General features: G+C 44.5%; 1 protein-coding gene across 2 annotated transcripts in view; it reads right to left on the bottom strand.

The window, feature by feature from the left end:
• BEND3 (BEN domain containing 3) overlaps nt 1-16,335 on the bottom strand; it is a 57,475-nt gene extending 41,140 nt beyond the window's left edge. For both annotated transcript variants that reach the window (XM_030199179.1, XM_030199178.1), the window contains exons 1-2: nt 16,286-16,335; nt 2,417-2,464 (exon numbers count right to left, since the gene is read on the bottom strand). In XM_030199179.1, coding sequence (XP_030055039.1) covers nt 2,417-2,453 — 37 coding nt within the window. In that variant the 5' untranslated portion in view covers nt 2,454-2,464; nt 16,286-16,335. The remainder of the gene's footprint in view (nt 1-2,416; nt 2,465-16,285) is intronic.
• Between the last annotated feature and the right edge of the window lie 3,728 nt (nt 16,336-20,063).

The following is a 20,063-nucleotide window of genomic DNA, read 5'->3' on the forward strand; positions in this document are numbered from 1 at the left end:
CGCTTTCCCACTCATGGCAGGCTCAATGCGGCTTACATGGGGCAATGGAGGGTTAAGTGACTTGCCCAGAGTCACAAGGAGCTGCCTGTGCCTGAAGTGGGAATGGAACTCAGTTCCTCAGTTCCCCAGGACCAATGTCCACCACCCTAACCACTAGGCCACTCCTCCACTTTTAGCCTACAGGACTTGTGACCTGGACTGACCACTGTTGGAAGCAGGATACTGGGATACATGGACCATTGGTCTGACCCAGTATGGCTACTCTTATGTTCTTATGACTCTGGTAGGGCTTTTTCTGTTTTCTTTGTACAGATGAAAACTGGGAAACATTGTGTCACCAAAGCTGTTGCCCCAGTTACAGCTTCTGCCTGTATGCAGACAGAAAACGTGATCACAGGAGAGGGGCTTTTCCCCGTGCAAGATGTCTTCAGCTTGAATCCCTCATGAAAGAAGTTAAGAGGGGAGGTGGCAAGCTTTAGAAGCATTCGCAAAAATGAGAAATACATTCAAACATTTCTAGCAGTGGCGAGGAAGAAGTTGTGCTTAAAGAGGACAACAGGACTCGGACCATGAGACCCTCAAGGATCGATACCATCACTCCACCTGACCTCGAACTGAAGAACCGATATGCAGCCCCGGACGTGGAGAAGGTGAGAGCATCCAGAGAGAGAAGTAATCGGAGCTCATAATCCCCAAAGTTGCTGGATCAGATAGTGTTGGTGTCGAACTCGTTATAAATACAGATTTGTGTTTTATTGATTACTAGCCGTTGAGCCCGTAAAAACGGGCTAGTAAAGGAAGGGGGGGGTTGAAAGCCCCCCCCCCCCCCGATAGGTCACCGCCCCCCCCCCCCCCCGGAGTCCCCTCCGCCACCCCTCCACCCGGGCCGGATACCTGGCTTCATTATTCAAACTGCCGGAACGCAGCACACAGCTCATCTGAGCTGCCATCGACCTTCCTTCTTCTCTGCGTGTGATCCGCCCTCGTGTGATGTAACGTCGGCGAGGGCGGGACACAGGCAGGTAAGGAAGGCCAACGGCAGCTCAGATGAGCTGTGTGCTGCGTTCAGACGGTTTCAATAGTGAAGCCAGGTACCCGGGCCGGGTGGAGGGTGGGTGGAGGGTGGGTGGCGGCGACTCCGGGTGGGTGGGTGGGGGGAGCGGTGGCGGCAACCCTGGGGGGGGGAGCGGTGGCGACGGCGGTTCCCTCACTCGCAGGTGCGCAGGTTCCCGCTCTCTCACGCCCCCGTCATCATGTATTGACGCGGGGACGGGACAGAGAGGGTCTCTACTGCGCATTTGCGAGTGAGTACGCCTCTTGCCATTTATATATGTTTGACTAGTGGAACCCAGCCCGTTTCCTCAACAACGAAACGGGCCCTAGAAAGGCTCTCTCGTAAGGTGTTATGACAATTAGAAAAGCATGCAGAAGACCGTTACCCCCATTCCAAGAAGAACGCACCTGTCATCATAATATCATTCATAATCTTGAACAAAAAGCAAAGTACTTTTGTGTTTTCCTCCTTCACAAACAGTTCTCAGAGGTATCTCACCTGTGGAAGATTTGATTTACCAATGGGAACTCCCGTGATGCATTTTCTGTCAGGGATAAGGCAAGACAAAGCAGCACTTGAATGCATGCCTCTACTGGAGAGCCCCCACATCAGTGCAGAGCACGGCAGGTTTACCAGATGTATGAGGAAAGCCAGCCGTGTAGGGAAGGCTCAGTGCAGAGCACTTTTAGAGCGTAAGAAGAGTTATGAGGAACAAAGGAAGTACAGGCAAGGGTCGGTGAAGGGAAAGGGGGAGAAGATGATGGCTATGAGACTGGAGGAGCGAACGAGGGATGAGATACTGGACTCCAGGGGGGTTGGGGAGGGGGGGAAAAGTGACGTTGGACCCAGGTGGGTGGGCAGGGAAATGCTGGACTGTGGTTTGGCTTGCATGTAGAGGTAACCTGCATGTAGAAGTAACCTCCATGACTTTAGTTAATATGTTTTGCAGTGGAATACCGGAGAATCTATGATAAGTTATCTAAGTAACTTTAGAGAGTTGCTGGTGCTGCAGGATAAAAGAGGTTTAAAAGCTATTTTAGGTATAACTGTGCACCTGAACATTGCAAATTCCTATGAAAGAGGGGTAAGGAACAAATGCCCAGTATACCCCCGTCATGCACAATATTCTTTGACATACTGTTTCCAGATTTCAAAATACCCCCCCCCCCCCCCCCCACACCGAAGAGACATCATCCATATTCATATTAAATCCCAAATCTACAGTAATCCAACCCAGCTCCCAAGGCCACCTGATGGGCTTATGCCACAATCTCCACCACACTGAAGAACTTAAGCAAACTTTATTCTATGGACATAACTGCATTTTACTGAACTACAAAATGCAAGAGTACATTGTTTTACCTTCTTCTTCATCATCAACGATTTCAACAGAGCTCATCTTCTAGGCCACTAGAGAACGGAAAGAGAGCACCAGTCACAACACAGGCTGAACCCAGGTCCATTGCAAAATTAGAAAACCAGAGAGTAGAAACCACAAGGCTTATATACTTCCCTCCTGTTGAAAGACCACACACTCTCCTTGCTTTCTGACTTTACCAGGGGCGTAGCCAGACACCCAATTTTGGGTGGGCCTGGGCCCAAGATGGGTGGGCAGAAGAACCTCACCCAGTCCTACAGGTGATTTGGTCTCTCCTTCTCTTGCCTGCATGCCATGTGGTCTCAAACATCCCCCCTCTCCTGCATACCATAGGCGGGAATACGTCAGAGGGAAGGCTATGGGGTGGGTGCGAGCAGTATGTATCAGTCACTGCTTGCTGCAGGTGAAGATCTGCTATTTACAAGATCTGCTATTTGCAGGAGGGACAGTTGTTGGGAGTTTTCAGCTAGTGGGGCTTGGGAATCCCTGCCAACCACATCATAGATGTGCTACTACTGGGTGGGCCTGAGAGTCCAAAGTGGGTGGGGCCTAGGCCCACCCTTGGCTACGCCACTGCACTTTACCCTCACTTTCTCACAAATAAGATTCCCCCCAGCTTGTCCCTTATCCCAGACTCTCTCTTTGCCTCCATCACCTCTACTGGATCCACCACTCTTTCCATGGAGAATACTCATCAGTCTACCCCCCCTTGGAATCTCATTGCTTGACCTCTTGTTCTAAAATGTTCTTTTCTCTGAAAAAGCTTTGCTTCTTGGTAAATTATGTCAGTGGGTTCTTTCAAGTATTCTATCCTCTCTCTCCTATCCACTTCCTTTTGGTAACCTTCAGCCTCTACTCTGCTTAGAATATTTTCAGAGATGTGGCCTTCAAAATGAGACATGACACTCGCAATGAGATCTTTCTAGTGCTATGTGGGATCGAAACCTTTGCTTTTGCAATTCTGCATCTCCAAATGCACCCTAGCACTTCCCTGCCTCTGGCCACAGCCTTGTTACATTGTTTTCATATTTCGCATTTCAAGTTTAATCTACACAGTTTACATCAGAAGAATACATAATAATAATAATAATAATAATTGGGGGAGAGGCAAATTGCATAAAGAAACTTAGTGCTACATTAATAGGAAAAGTAAGAGTGATAATTATTCTAAGGTACACAAGGGAGGGAGGTTGTACAGGAAATCAAACAAGGACACAAGTGTATTTGCTGTTCCATAATTCATTCATATAGCTCATGCCAGAGGATGTAGTAACAGCAGTTAGCGTATCTGAATTTAAAAAGGGTTTGGAGGAAACGTCCGTCATCTGCTATTGCCGCAGACAGGGGGAAAATCGCCCTTTATCCTTGGGATTGGTAGCATGGAATCTTGTTACCCTTTGGGATTCCGGAATCTTGCTATTCTTTGGAGTTCTACATGGAATCTTGTTACTCTTTAGGATTCCAGAATCTTGCAATTCTTTGGGGTCCTACATGGAATGTTGCTACTATTTGGGTTTCTGCCAGGTACTTGTGACCTGGATTGGCCGCTGTTGGAAGCAGGATACTGGGCTACATGGACCATCGGTCTGATCTAGTATGGCTATTCTTATGTACAGTCCAAAAGGAAAACCACATATTTCCACAGAGTCAACGGGAGCGGTCAGAAAAAAAAAAAGGGAGGGGGGGGGGGGGTGTGGAAATGACCATAATAAATCTTTTCCAGGTTGAGATAAAATAAAGGTTTATTCATAAATCCAAAATGAGTTCATCCATTATAGATGCGCAAAACACACTTTACAGTAATATGTGTTTACAGGTGCACAAACCCGAAAGGTGATACATATCATAAACAAGCAGATCCTCAGTACATCTACATGAGCCGTGTTTTCGGCAAATATCCTCAGCAGTCCTTTATGTATGGCACAGATTGTTCGTCTGTAAAGCAGAACGCAGTAGAAAGAAAACTGCCTAGGGTAAAAATAGCCTCGGAATTCAGTTTTGTTTCTACTGCGTTCTGTTTTACAATCTGTGCTATACAAAAAGGACTCCTAAGGAAGGCAAATTTGCCGAAACACGGACCATGTAGGGTCCATCTTTACTATCTGCTTGTTTATCATATTTATTTATTTATTGCATTTGTACCCCGCATTTTCCCACCTATTTGCAGGCTCAATGTGGCTTACATGGTACCGTCAAAGGCGTTTGCCCAGTCGGTTGATAACAAGTACAAGGTTGAAAAGTGATCGTATGAGGTATATGTGGAGGGTCGGGAGGGATGAAGATTGCGTGTTGTCCAGTACGATCAAAGTCATGCCGTGTTGCTGGGTGAAGAGGGTTACGTGGGGTCATTGGGGTAGGCCTTTTTGAAGAGGTTGGTTTTTAGTGATTTCCTGAAGTTCAGGTGGTCGTGGATTGTTTTCAGGGCTTTTGGGAGGCCATTCCGTAGTTGTGCGCTTATGTAGGAGAAGCCGGATGCGTAAGTTGTTTCTATTTCAGTCCTTTGCAATTTGGGTAGTGTAGGTTTTAGTAGGATCTTGACAGTCTGACTTTGTTTCTTATTGGTAGATCAATAAGGTCTATCACGTATCCTGGGACAACGCCGTAAATGATATTGAGGCATATTTTCAAAGCACTTAGCCTTCCAAAGTTCCATAGAAAGCTATGGAACTTTGGAAGGCTAAGTGCTTTGAAAATATGCCTCTTTGTGGACTAAGGTGCAGATTTTGAAGATGATCCGTTCTTTGATAAAGAGCCAATGCAACTTTTTACGAAGAGGTTTGGCGCTTTTGAAGCGTGTTTTGCTGTACCATCTTTTGGGTTTGTGCACCTGTAAACACATATACTACAAGGTGTGTTTTGTGCACGTATAATGGACTCATTTTGGATTTATGGTTTGAATAAACCTTTATTTGATCTCAACCTGGTGCAGATTTATTGTGGTCACTTCCACCCCCCCATTTCTGACCTATGCTTATGTACATTCAGCTATGTGAGATTATCGGCAGAGATCCTATTGTATTGGGTTTCTCTTCTAGCAATTTTAAGCAGGGAGGGGGAGGCAGAAAAGGTTAAAATTATGAGCCCACTGGGACAGAAACATAGTGGCAGTCGTGGAAAATGAAACACAGCCCTCCCAAATCAGTGTGGGGAAAGAAACAATGAGGCAGCAGTAGGAGGGGAAGGAACAAACTCATTTGGCTTCAGTTGTGTGTGGGCTGGTTTTGTTTTTTAATGTGCGAAAAAAAAAAAAACCTGGCCCCTTAATCACCAGATATGGTCAACCTGAAGTCTATTTTCTTGGGTGCACATTAGTTTCTCACAACCCCCTCCCCTCTGTGCTGTTCACTTGGATTTCTGCTCCCTGAATGCATGACACTGTATTTCTTTTTGCATTAAATCTGAGCTGACATACGTGAGAATCATACCATAAGCACTCTTATATCAGACCTTCTTTTCCCATAAAATCTAGAGCGGACCTTAACAACATCTGCAATCAAACCTTTCCTACTAGCTCTTTAACAAGATCTACTTACTAATAAGGGACTTGCCCATTAAAGCTACTACTACTACTACTACTACTATTTAGCATTTCTATAGCGCTACAAGGCGTACGCAGCGCTGCACAAACATAGAAGAAAGACAGTCCCTGCTCAAAGAGCTTACAATCTAATAAACAAAAAATAAATAAAGTAAGCAAATCAAATCAATTAATGTGTACAGGAAGGAGGAGAAGAGGGTAGGTGGAGGCGAGTGGTTACAAGTGGTTACAAGTCAAAAGCAATGTTAAAGAGGTGGGCTTTCAGTCTAGATTTAAAGGTGGCCAAGGATGGGGCAAGACGTAGGGGCTCAGGAAGTTTATTCCAGGCGTAGGGTGCAGCGAGACAGAAGGCGCGAAGTCTGGAGTTGGCAGTAGTGGAGAAGGGAACAGATAAGAAGGATTTCTCCATGGAGCGGAGTGCACGGGAAGGGGTGTAGGGAAGGACGAGTGTGGAGAGATACTGGGGAGCAGCAGAGTGAATACATTTATAGGTTAGTAGAAGAAGTTTGAACAGGATGCGAAAACGGATAGGGAGCCAGTGAAGGGTCTTGAGGAGAGGGGAAGTATGAGTAAAGCGACCCTGGTGGAAGACGAGACGGGCAGCATACTCTGTTGCTTTTTAATCCATGTTCCGCTATCTTTTGGAAGGCGAAAAAGTGGTGGTTTTGTCAAAAAAATAATGGGAGTAGATATTACGCTGGCGACAGTGAGCATTTTATTTTAGCTGCCACTGATATTATCAATATTCAATGTCGGGCCACGTCCGGCCACCAGTACTGAATACTCATTTTTATGCTGCCAGCTATCTCTAATGTGGTTAAGTGCAATATTCAGCACTCAAACACCTAAGTGGAACAGCATAAAGATAGGACCAGCCACAAAACAGCCAGCTTTCAATTTAACAGTCTTTGATGGTAGTATCGACAGATAGCTCTGTACAAGCAACTTAACCAGCCGGGGGTCATTCCTGGCCTGTTAAATCACTTTGAATATCGACCATGGGATCCTCTCCTCTATTCTGAGGGGCAGTGTGAGTGCAGGGGATCCTTTCCGAGTCCCTGAAGCAGAGAATATGTGAGTGCAGAACCCAGGACCCCCTTCCCAACTGCTTAGAAGCAGAGCGTGTATGTGAGACTGTGGCTCCCCTTCTTGAGTTACAGAAGCAAACAGAATGTGAGTGTAGAGGCAGGGATTTCCTTCTCGAGTCCTAAAAGCAGAGGGGAGAAGCCCTTTCTGAGTCTCAGGACCAACACTCTTCCAGGAGCAGGGATTCAGAAACAGACAGCGAGTGCAGCGGTGGATCTCCTCCCTGAATCCCAACACGCAAGAACAGTGAGCTCAGAAGATGGAGCAAAATTTATTTTTCAACCTAATTGTTGGTCAGTTTTCATTTAAACAGAATTGGAAGAACTGGAACCAGGACGGATTCCTTTTCGCGTTCAACTGCACTGATAAAACCCATTTCTTTGGTTCTGTTTACCACTACCCGCTAATGCCTAGTTTCCTACAGCCCATTTCTAGGCTGATTAGTTTAATTAGATGTGAAACACTATCAAACGAATGCCATATCCAGCACATGCTCTGATCTCATCCTTTGGTCACCCACTTAAAGAATCTATCAGACTCATTTGACACGATCTCCATTTGAAGCCATTCTGCTGGATCTCAGATTCAGTAGAGTTTCCATTAGTAGACTTTATCTTGTTTCTGCAGACTGGATGGACCGTAGAGGTCTTTATCTGCTGTCATCCACTATGTATATGTTACTATGTAGACTGCCTGTGTGCACGCTATTATCATAGATTATAGAAGCGCATCTTTAATCATTAATCTCGCCTAGATTATTGCAAGCTTCTTCTTACCGGCCTCCCACTTAGCCATCTCTCTCCTCTTCAATCAGTCCAAAACTCTGCTGCGCGACTCATTTTCCGCCAGAGTCGCTATGCTCACATTAGCCCTCTCCTCAAGTCACTTCACTGGCTCCCTATCCGTTTCTGCATTCAGTTCAAACCTCTCTTACTGACCTATAAGTGCATTCACTCTACCGCTCCCCAGTACCTCTCTACTCTTGTCTCTCCCTACGTCCCCCCTCAAGTACTCCATTCTGTGGATAAATCTCTCGTCTGTCCCCTTCTCCTCTACTGCTAATTCCAGACTCCGTTCCTTTTATCTCGCTGCACCTCACGCCTGGAATAGACTTTCCGAGCCTGTACGTCTAGCCCCGTCTTTGGCCATTTTCAAATCCAGGCTAAAAGCCCACCTCTTTACCACTGCTTTTGACTCCTACCCACTACTCACTTGCCCTGTACCCTTTTATCCCCACCTCTTTAATTCCCTTACCTCTTAGTTGTTCTGTCTGGTTGTCTGTCCTATTTAGATTGTGAGCTCCTTGAGCAGGGACTGTCTTTTCGTGTATGGAGTGCAGTGCTGCGTATGCCTTGTAGCGCTAGAGATGTGATAAGTAGTAGTAGTAAGGTGGATCGATCCTTTTTTTTTGTTATTGAACTCGGTGCTTTTTGCTGCTTTTTCTTTTTTCTCCACTCAGAGAGTGTGACAGTGCATTCCTTAGACGTAGGATTCAAGAAACTTGGTCTGATATTCAATATGGTTTCAGGAGTGCCCAGGGCTGCTGAGAAAGGGGAGGCAGGGAGGCAAAATTCCCAATGGGAGGGAGGGGCCTGGAACTGGCAAGCTTCTTCTGGCTTCCGGGTCTGTCTCTCTCCTGCATGCTGGGACCCGGATGATTGTATTACCGCGATACTTGGGTGACCCGTGTTATCGCATTAATGCAATCATCCGGGTCTTGGCACACAGGAGACGACAGACCATCAAACCTCCTTGAGTCAGACACAGGAAGGTAAGGGGGTGGTAGCCCGAGTAGGGAGAAGAGGGCAGTCAGCGGTCCTGCCCTGGGCCTGGCTGTGTCTCTTGGCAGCCCTGCTGGTGCCTGCATACATAAGCGGGCAGATAGCCAAGCAGGCAAAGAATAGGGCTGCCTTTTGTGTGGTCCTATGTGGCTACTAGCACTGTATATTAGCCATCAATTGCATAACTTCCAGCATGGTGCTGGACCCATGAGCTGAATATCAGCCTATCAATTTTTATTTTTAACAGTTTACGGGAAATTTTGATTTAATTAAAAAAAATTGGAATAATGAAAAAATAAACAGTTCGGAGAAACTATGATTCAGCAGGGTTATTGACACATTGGAAATCTACTCAAAAAAGGGCAATACTGTTATATTATTTTCCTAGGTACCAATGACACAGCAGCCATTCACTTGTTCAGATCTTGCAGAGTGAAAAGAAACTATCTTCAGACCTTCAAAATCTTCTTTCCCATCCCTGACATCTGAAGGAAGGTTAATGGCTATCATACTTTATCCATGGTCTTCACAGGCCAGCAAAATAGGTCAGAATGTCAGAGTATCCGTAATTATTATGCATGAGAGACATTTCCATGCATGGACATAGTATGCATGCAAATCTCCTTAATGCATAGTTATAAGGGATAGCCTAAAACCCTGAAGAACGCAGTCCTTGAGGACTGCGACTGAAGACCAAATCCTTAGGTCATTCCCCACTTAAAGGCGAGAAGAATTATCCGATTTGCAGTGTTAAGTTAAAGATGGGGTGAGAAAGAAAGCAGCGATGGATGGTGGCTGCAGGGGGCTTCAGGGTGATTACAATAGAGCAATGACCATGGGTTGGGCTAGGAGGAGGTCACTGGATATTAGATTGAGTAATTAGTTAAGACCCTATAGGAGCAGGGAGCGATCTTGCTTTCAGCACAGGGCAGGACCACAGAAACATTTCTCTACCTGGGGTAGACAAACTGAAGTTCAGGACAGAAACAGGAAGGGATCACCGAAGCTCACATGCAAGCTACACCTCCTTCAATGTCAGGCATGATTATTATCCCACCTCTTTGCAGGCTCAATGTGGCTTACAATATATCGTGGATAGTGGAAATGAAAGGAGAGTTGACATTTAGTGTTACAGAAGTGTTTTGGGTTGCTTGGTGATAGAAAACATGATAATGATATAATGTATGGCGTTCTTAACATTGCTTGCTAGATATATGTGGGGAATTTCACATGTTATGCCACAAAGGCGCAAGGAAAAGTGCCCTGGTTGCAGCCCCCGGTCCTGCCCCTACCTTTCATTCCCTCTCTCTTACATTTGAAGCCAAAATCTGTGTGTGCAATGATAATTATCAGAAAAGAAATTATTCTTTTCTCAGGTCTTTGAGGAAGATGTACAGATTCATGCTGTCAACAGCAATCTGTCTCCCCCTGCCCCTCTTCTGTGCCTGTTTCAGTTGTGATACTCCTCCTCTCCATCCCCCCCCCCCCCCCCCCCCCAATTGGTCTGGTACAATTTCTCTAGCATTCTCTACTCTTACTACTACTACTATTTAACATTTCTAAAGCGCTACCAGTGTTGCGCAGCGCTGTACAATTAACAAAGAAGGACAGTCCCTGCTCAAAGGAGCTTACAATCTAAAGGACAAAAAGTGCAGTCAATCAAATTGGGGGCAGTCTAGATTTCCTGGATAGAGGTACAATGGTTAGGTGCCGAAAGCGACATTGAAGAGGTGGGCTTTGAGCAAGGATTTGAAGATGGGTAGGGAGGGGGCTTGGCGTATGGGCTCAGGGAGTTTATTCCAAGCAGAGGGTGAAGCGAGGCAGAAAGGGCGGAGCCTGGAGTTGGCGGTGGTGGAGAAGGGTACCGAAAGGAGGGATTTGTCTTGAGAGCGGAGGTTACGGGTAGGAGCGTAAGGGGAGATGAGGGTAGAGAGGTAAGGAGGGGCTGCAGATCGAGTGCATTTGTACTCATGGGGGAAATGCTCTTGTTTAGGCTGGTCGCTATTGCTGACTTCTGCTATATTTTCAGTTTCTGTACAAATGGTAGTAATCCCTATATATATGCAGACGATGTCACGATCTCCATCCCATTCAAGCAGGATCTAAACAAAATCACCAACGAAATCAATCAAAGTCTCCAAATCATGCACTCCTGGGCTAATGCGTTCATACTGAAACTCAACGCAGAGAAAACACAATGTCTTCTACTAACCTCACAACACAACAAAAACACCTACTCCAAAATAACCACACCATACTGTTCTCTTCCCATCGCGCAAAACCTAAAAATTCTTGGAGTGACTATCGACCGAAACCTCACACTTGATACTCATGTGAAGAATACAACAAAGAGAATGTTCCACTCAATGTGGAAACTCAAAAGAGTAAAACCTTTCTTCCCGAGACACAATTTCCGCACCCTGGTACAGTCAATGGTAATAAGTCACCTGGACTACTGTAATGCACTATACGCCGGCTGCCAAGAACAAACTATCAAAAAACTCCAAACAGCCTAGAATACAGCCGCCAGACTCATATTTGGAAAAACTAAATATGAAAGTGCTAAACCCTTAAGAGAGAAACTCCATTGGCTCCCACTCAAAGAACGTGTAGAGTTCAAGATCTGCACAATAGTACACAAAATTATACACGCAGACACCCCAATCTACATGCTAAACCTTGTGGACCTGCCTCCCAGAAACGCGGTAAGATCATCCCGCAAATATCTCAATCTGCACTTCCCCAGCTGCAAAGGACTGAAATACAAACTGACACAAGCCACCACCTTTTCCTACTTGAGCACACAGCTATGGAATGATCTACCTACAGACTTGAAAGCTATTAACGAAGTAACTAACTTCTGCAAATCTCTGAAAACTCATCTATTCCAAAAGGCCAACAAGGAAAATACATAGCCTACAAATTACTTCAACAAATCACACAATTACCACAGCTCACCTCTAACTTACCTAGCACTTCCCTGTCTATCCTCCCTTACCCAATCTTTAAACAGCAAGAATTGTACTTGTCATCATGAAACGACTATGCTTACGAATTGATTATGTCATAACCAAACTCTGTAAGCCACTTTGAGCCTACAAATAGGTGGGAAAAGGTGGGATACAAATACAATAAATAAATAAATATCAAATCTGAAAATGATTTCTTAGAGGAAAGAAACGAGACCGTATATAAATCCAAAAACACTCTTCCTTAAACTAGAGTTCTAGTACCACTTAAGAGAACAGCATTTCTATATAGTAGCATAGTGTGATTAACACGAAGGGGAAAAAGACTGAAGAACCCAATCTGCTTTGCTTCTTTGCTAACAGGTCTTATAGGGTTGTTCAGTCATGGGGCACAAAAAAACCCCTTCCGGTTATTATATCGCTAAATCTGTGATGTCAAATTGGCTGATTACCTTCTATACAGTGACTAAAACAGTGGAGGAGTGGTTAGGGTTGTGGACTTTGGTCCTGAGGAACTGAGTTCGATTCCCGGCACAGGCAGCTCCTTGTGACTCTGGGCAAGTCACTTAACCCTCCATTGCCTGCCACATTGAGCCTGCCATGAGTGGGAAAGTGCAGGGTACAAATGTAACTAAAATAAATACAACAAAATGAAGAAGTGTAAAAACTTAGCTTTTCCAAAACCACGGGCGTTCAATTTGTGCTGCAAACCACACCGACTGCAGCCAGGGTTTTGATGTAAGTGTCAAGATGCCTCAGTTTAATCAGCTATAAATCGCACTGAAACTTTCAGCATCACCAGGTATCCCATAGCATTCTGCTATCAGAAATGCTGTTCTCTAAGTGGTACTAAAACTGCTACTATGTCAAATTTGAACACTTAATACAAAAAAGGAAAATAAACTGCCCTGGACCCCGCTTTCTTAGCGTAACCCTCTCTAGGTCTGCAATCGCACCACAAGTTGGGTAGATTTGTGCCTCTGGGCAGCAAATTTCCTGCCGCTGAAGGACCTCTTCTCAACCACCTGGGCGTATCTTCTCCAAGATTCCGTCTCTCACATTGGGAGGCAGTCGGTCCAGAGGTCTGTTCCAACGCTCTTCTCAAGTGCTGCTACTTTGATCTTGCTAACCTTTTCCTTGTGTCCCTTCATTAACCTCAATCTCTCCCCAAATCGAATACAAAAATTTCAGACTCTCAAAGCCTAACCACGTATTTCAGCCATCCACATCCACTTCATGAAGTATACCCCTAGTCTTCACACCTTTTTAAATAGTAAACAATCAATTCACATTTCATCCATTCCACTCAGGATTTTTATAGACCTCTATCACATCCTACCTCAGCCATCTCTTCTCCAAATTGAAGAGCCCTAACCTATTTAGCCTTTCCTCAATCTTTCCATCCCCTTAATCATTTTGATCTCCCTTCTGTGTACCTTTCTAATTGTGCTATGTCTTTTTTGAGATGCAGAGAAAATATAAAGCTCAACCCCAGCAAAAAGGTCCAAGATGGTTTACAATCAAAACTTAACCAACACAATCATTGGGAATTACAGTTTAAAAATCAGAATACATATAACTGTATTAAAACAAAATATAAATCCTAAAAGTTTGCAATTAAAAATCTGTTGAAAATTTTTAGTTTTTAAAGAAAGGATAGATACTTTCATTCTTTGACGGTTACAGGTAAATTACAGACTTATGCCACTTGATATGAAAATACAGACTTGGATAGCCACTTGTAATACTTGAGGTGGGGTTGAACCATGGAATAATAGTGGTAAGTGTAATATTCGTTGTTTCATTCTCCATTCTTTTCCTAATTAACGTTCTGTTGATTTTTGGCCACCACCAAAAGTTATTCGGTTATATTGTTCTCACAAATGTGACATTTATGTAATTCATATTTCATTAATCTTATTTATACTGTTAATATTTGAAACTACAATAAAATATTTGAAAAATACTGTCCCTTTCAACATATTGCCACCCAGGAAAAGGATCTAGCTGCATGCAAATCTCTCATCAATATTCATGGTGGATATCCTGAAAACCTGACTGGCTGGGGTGCCTCCAGGACCAGGTTTGGAAACCACTGAGCTGGGGGCTTGAAAGTGCAATGCAATGCTAAAGATTCATCCAGCTGCTTATAGAAGACAGCTGTGTTGCAAAGGGGTTACTCTGGCTTCTTTGTCCCTTTTTCCTTTATTTTTGTGAGGCACACCAGACTACAGGGACAATTTTTTTTTATGGGGGGGGGGGGGGGGGGGGGCAGAACCTGTGCCCCACCGATTTACTAAAGCTTCCAACCCTCTCCATGGGAGAAAAACAAAAAAAAAAGTCTTCCTAAATCAAATGCTCTAGACAAATATTCCTCCAAACTATATGATACGTTAATTGCTGTAGGCTTAAAAATGGTTTTAACAAATTGGAAGGATAAATCCTTAATTCTCACTTTTGGTAGCATTCTGTCTTACAGATCCACACATCTGAACTATCTTTAGCCCTCAAACTTCGAAATTGCTTATATGTGTGGCTGCCTTTAACAACCTATCTTTCTTTAAACAAGAGTTCTTCATAGTACTCGAGTGTAAATTGCAGGGGGGGGGGTTTCGGCCTTGCCTCTCCCTATGCTTGGAATAAACTTCCTGAGCCCATATGCCAGGCCCCCTCCCAGCCCATCTTCAAATCCTTGCTCAAAGCCCACCTCTTCAATGTCGCCTTCGGCTCCTAACCATTATACCTTTATTCAGGAAATCTAGACTGCCCCAATTTGATTGTTTGCACATTTTGTCCATTAGATTAAGTAGAGGAGTGTGGTAGCCGTGTTAGTCCACTCTTAAGGTTATCAAAAGAAATCAAACAAAATAAAACATGGAAAAGAAAATAAGATGATACCTTTTTTATTGGACATAACTTAATACATTTCTTGATTAGCTTTCGAAGGTTGCCCTTCTTCTACATGGAATCTTGCTAGTCTTTGAGATTCTACTTGGAATGTTGCTACTCTTTGGGGTTCTACATGGAATCTTGCTACTCTTTGGGATTCTACTTGGAATGTTGCTACTCTTTGGGGTTCTACGTGGAATGTTGCTACTCTTTGGGGTTCTACTTGTTAAATAGAGAGGTGTGGTAGCCGTGTTAGTCCACTCTTAAGGTTATCAAAAGAAATCAAACAAAATAAAACATGGAAAAGAAAATAAGATGATACCTTTTTTATTGGACATAACTTAATACATTTCTTGATTAGCTTTCGAAGGTTGCTACCACATTTGCTTATTTCCGATCTGAGGAAGAAGGGCAACCTTCGAAAGCTAATCAAGAAATGTATTAAGTTATGTCCAATAAAAAAGGTATCATCTTATTTTCTTTTCCATGTTTTATTTTGTTTGATTTCTACTGATGTCCATTAGATTGTAAGCTCTTTGAGCAGGGACTGTCTCTCTTTGTTAAACTGTACAGCGCTGCGTAACCCTAGTAGCGCTCTAGAAATGTTAAGTAGTAGTAGTAGTATTACATATAGCAGTGATTTAACCAGAGCTGAGATTGTGATGTCATAATGCCTCATTCCACCAATGCCTAAGAGCCAACCTCATCAGTGATGTCACAATGGCTTGATTGTCCTATATTTGTCTCACTCTTATCTATTAGATTGTAAGCTCTTTGAGCAGGGACTGTCTCTCTTTGTTAAACTGTACAGCGCTGCGTAACCCTAGTAGCGCTCTAGAAATATTAAGTAGTAGTAGTAGTAGTAGTATTACATATAGCAGTGATTTAACCAGAGCTGAGATTGTGATGTCATAATGCCTCATTCCACCAATGCCTAAGAGCCAACCTCATCAGTGATGTCACAATGGCTTGATTGTCCTATATTTGTCTCACTCTTATCTATTAGATTGTAAGCTCTTTGAGCAGGGACTGTCTCTCTTTGTTAAACTGTACAGCGCTGCGTAACCCTAGTAGCGCTTTAGGAATGTTAAGTAGTAGTAGTAATTTTGCTTTGAATGCATTCACAAATTGCTTCCCCCCTACCCTCCTCCTATCTCCCTCTGTTACCTGTCCACTGATATTCTTTGGTGTGATTACCTGATCATTTCTTGTAATTTGTATTACCTACCCCTGTTATTAAAATGTAATTAAAAAATTCTAAAAAAATGAAAAATAGCAGAAAGTCAACCCCTCTGTAACCCTGAGCAATTCTCTTCTAATCCTAGTTCTGGGGGACCCCGGGCCAGTCCTTCTGGACTCCCCCATCACAGGTCCTCAGAAGCCACCCAGCTCTGCAGCAGAGAGAAAGACAAGACTGACAACAAGGAGCCTCGCGCTCACATGGGCTGCCTGGGGGGAGGGGGAGCAGCAGCCGCAGCGGATTGGCTGAGGGAGGGGGGGGGGAAGAGACCAAGCCTCACGCGCACCCGGGGAGGGACCCGCTCCCTGATTCGCTCGTTCCCCCGTTGCCGCCGCTCCCGTCCTACCTACCTTTTGAACTCGTGCCTGAGGCCGACCGGCCCCGCAGTTTTCCCTCTCCGGCGCCCCGCCCCCCCTCGCACGTAACTTCCCCTCCCACGGTCGCGCGGCCCGCCCTGCCGGAAACAGGAAGCGCGTCGGAGGGGAGTGGACGAGAACGCCGGAAGTGACGTCACAAGGCGCCGGAGGAGTGTAAATTCACTGTCGTTTCCAAGGAGGCTTAAAGAGCTGTGGTAGCCGTGTTAGTATTTAAGTTATGTCCAAGACAAAAGGTAGCATCTTATTTTCTTTTCCATGTTTTTATTGTATTTCCATTGATTACCTGAAGGAGGTTTGATAAACAGGAGTGGAAGTGAGCCTATGTAGTCTATTGTAAACAATGAAGCCAAGTAGGACGGTGTGTCTTTCCCCTTCCCGGCGCAGCCGTCATCCCCGTTTACTCAAAACAAAAGAAGCAAAGCTATGAGCTGCTGCATCCACATTGTTGTTGGTCCATCTGTAACAAGTCTAAAGCAGTGCCTTAAAGGGTGGAGGACAAAAGTTGTGGTTTTTTTTTTACTTATTGGACAGCTTTTTAATTTATTTGAAGCAGAGAGGTGTGGTAGCCATGTTAGTCCACTCTTAAAGGTTATCTTCCAACACCGAGGGAAAAAGAAAAGGGCACGTTCCCATGTAACACAGCCAGCTGCAAACTATGCCAAAACATTTCACAAGACCCCACAGTCATCCACAAAGGAAAAATATTCAACATAAAGGACTATTTTACATGCTCATCTTCCAATGTGGTATATATCATTCAGTGTAAAAAATGAAACGAAGGATGCTATATTGGAGGAACAGGCCAGATGCTTAAGACAAGATTCAATCTGTACAGACATCACATGAAAATAGCCGGTGCCAGTCAAGCCCCCACCCCTGTGGGCCAACACTTTACAAGACAAGAACACTGCACCAGTGATTTCACAGTAAGAATACTGAAAGGTAATTTTAAAACAATACAGGAACGTAAGACCTTTGAAGTAAGAATGATTGAATATTTTGACACCCAACAAACAGGACTTAATAAGGATCTGGGTTTTCTAACCCATTATAAACCATAAAGCTGTATTTCTCTGTTTATTACTCTCCTCTCACCTACCAACACCCATCCTGTTAGAATATCAATGAAATGCTTTGATGTCCCCATGCATACCCCCACCCTCCCACTCTGTCAGACTGTCAAAGTAATGCTTTGATGTTTCTCTTATATATACTATCAGCTACCACATTTGCTTATTTCCGATCTGACGAAGAAGGGCAACCTTCGAAAGCTAATCAAGAAATGTATTAAGTTATGTCCAATAAAAAAGGTGGTATCTTATTTTCTTTTCCATGTTTTATTTTGTTTGATTTCTATTGATAATTTTATTTGAAAGCTTCCCAGATGTTGATAAAAACTGCTTTTTTTTGTAGGAAAAAAGGTGCTGGTACAAATACTGTGCCAACCTTAAGGGCGGGGTCACTATGCCCCACCCCCATAGTAGCCGCACCCCCACACTTGCCACATCCATTTTACTAGCCATGGAGCATATAAAAATGTAGCATTGAAAATAGTACACAAGTCCCTAGGCCAAAAACAAGAATCCTGAAGTCTGGTTATCCTATATAATAATTCTCACCTCCAACAGGATGTGCTTGGGACCGTGCCTGCCGGAAGTGGTCTGCTAGGCAGGCACGCACTAACCTCAGTGACATCAGTGACAGACAATTTGGCAAAGCAAAACAATCTGAGTGCTGGCCATTAGGACACAGGGTTGATAGGAAAGTTTTAAAAGACTGAAGGAACCGAAAGTGTTAAATGGGGGGAGGGGGGGAGTTCTGAACGACTGAAAGACATGAACATTTGGGAAAGGAAAACAATCTGAATGCTGGCCATTAGGACACAGGGTAGATAGGAGAGTTTTAAAAGACTGAAGGAAACGAAAGTGTTAAACTGGAGAAGGGGAGGGGGGGGAGTTGTGAATGACTGAAAGACATGCAAATTTGGGACAGGAAAACAATCTCAATGCTGGCCATGAGCACATAGGGTACATAGGAGAGTTTTAAAAGACTGAAGGAACCAAAAGTGTTCAGGGGGGGGGGGGGGGGGGGGGCCAAGTTCTGAATGAATGAAAGAAATGAAAATTTACGAGAGGAACACAATCTGAATGCCGGGCATTTGTACACACGGTAGATAGAACACTTAAAAAAAAAAATGAAGGACGTGAAAGTATTACATCTTGGGGGAGGGGTGAGGAGGAAAGCGGTGGGGTATCCAGATACTGGGCGTTAGGGCCACGGGGGTACATAGACTTTTGAAAGCCTTAAGGAACCCAAAGAGGCTTATTTTCAAAGCACTTAGCCTCCCAAAGTTCCATAGAAACATATGGAACTTAGCCTCCCAAAGTGCTTTGAAAATATGCCTCAAAGTGTGGGAAGGAGGAGGAAAAGGAGGGGAGGGGAGGGAACGGGGTGAGGGGCATTAGGAACAGGGGAGGGGGCCCTGTCACACACTCTCATTCTCACACACACACTGTCACACAGACAGTCTCACTCTGTCACACACCCGCACATTCACTCTGGCTCTCTCTCTCTCAAACATACACACTCCCAGGAAAACCTTGCTAGCGCCCGTTTCATTCGTTCTAGAAACGGGCCTTTTTTACTAGTAAACTAATAAAAATGTAGACAAAAAATCCGCTACGACCTTATGTGTGGAAAGGCAGCACTATAATTACACCGGGCTCTAAAACACCAGTACACAACCTAGTGAAACAAAAAGGGCTGCAAATACTACACGCTAGCAGAATACTGCATCTTGATCACGCATGAAAAGCACATGACAACAGATATGAAGGCAAAATACTGAACTGGAAAGTTACCTCAAGAAGTCAGACTCAGCATGCAGCAATACTAGAAAAATTGAAACTTGCATGCAAAACACCACAGATGCACATTTCCAAAAGCTGACATTCCAATTAATAAATTCTGAAGTAAAAAAATGTTTTCTACCTTTGCTGTCTGAGCATTGTTTTTCTATTAGCTTTGGTCCCAGTGTCTTCTGTTTTATGCAGTATCTTCTTTCCATTTGATATTTTTTCTCTCACCATGTCCACCATCCTTCTGTGTCCTTCTGTGTTCTGTCTACCATCTGTAGCCCTGTCCCTATCCTTTCTCCAGTTTCAACATCTGCCCTCAAAGTGTTCCAATCCAGCCCTTAAATTCAGCAATTTGCCCTCCATCCATATCCAGCATTTCTCCTCACACCCCTCCCCTCCATCCATGTGCATCTACTCCCTCTGTCTTCCCTCCCCTCCATCCATGACCATCATTTCTCCTCTCTCCCTTCCACTCCATCCATGTGCATCTCCTTCGTCTTTCCTTCTCTCCATCCTTGTCCAACATTTCTCCTCTCTTCCCTGCCCTCCACTCCAATCATGTCCAGCATTTCTCCTCCCTTCCCTCCCCTCCATCCATGTGCATCTTCCTGACTTCCCTCCCCTCCATCCATCCATCCATGTCCAGCAATTCTCCTCTCTCCCCTCCTCTCCAGCGATCTCTTTTCTCTCCTCCTGCCCTCCCCTTCTCTCCCATGTCTAGCGATCTCTTCTTTCCCCCTGCCCTCCCCTCCTATCCAGCGATCTGTTCTCTCCCCCTGCCCTCCCCTCCATGTCCAGCGATCTCTTTTTTCCCCCTGCCCTCCCCTCCCCTCCTCTCCAGCGATCTGTTCTCTCCACCTGCCCTCCCCTTCTCTCCATGCCCAGCGATCTGT

The sequence above is a fragment of the Microcaecilia unicolor genome, chromosome 3 (genome assembly GCF_901765095.1).
Source record: "Microcaecilia unicolor chromosome 3, aMicUni1.1, whole genome shotgun sequence".
Lineage (NCBI taxonomy): Eukaryota > Metazoa > Chordata > Amphibia > Gymnophiona > Siphonopidae > Microcaecilia > Microcaecilia unicolor.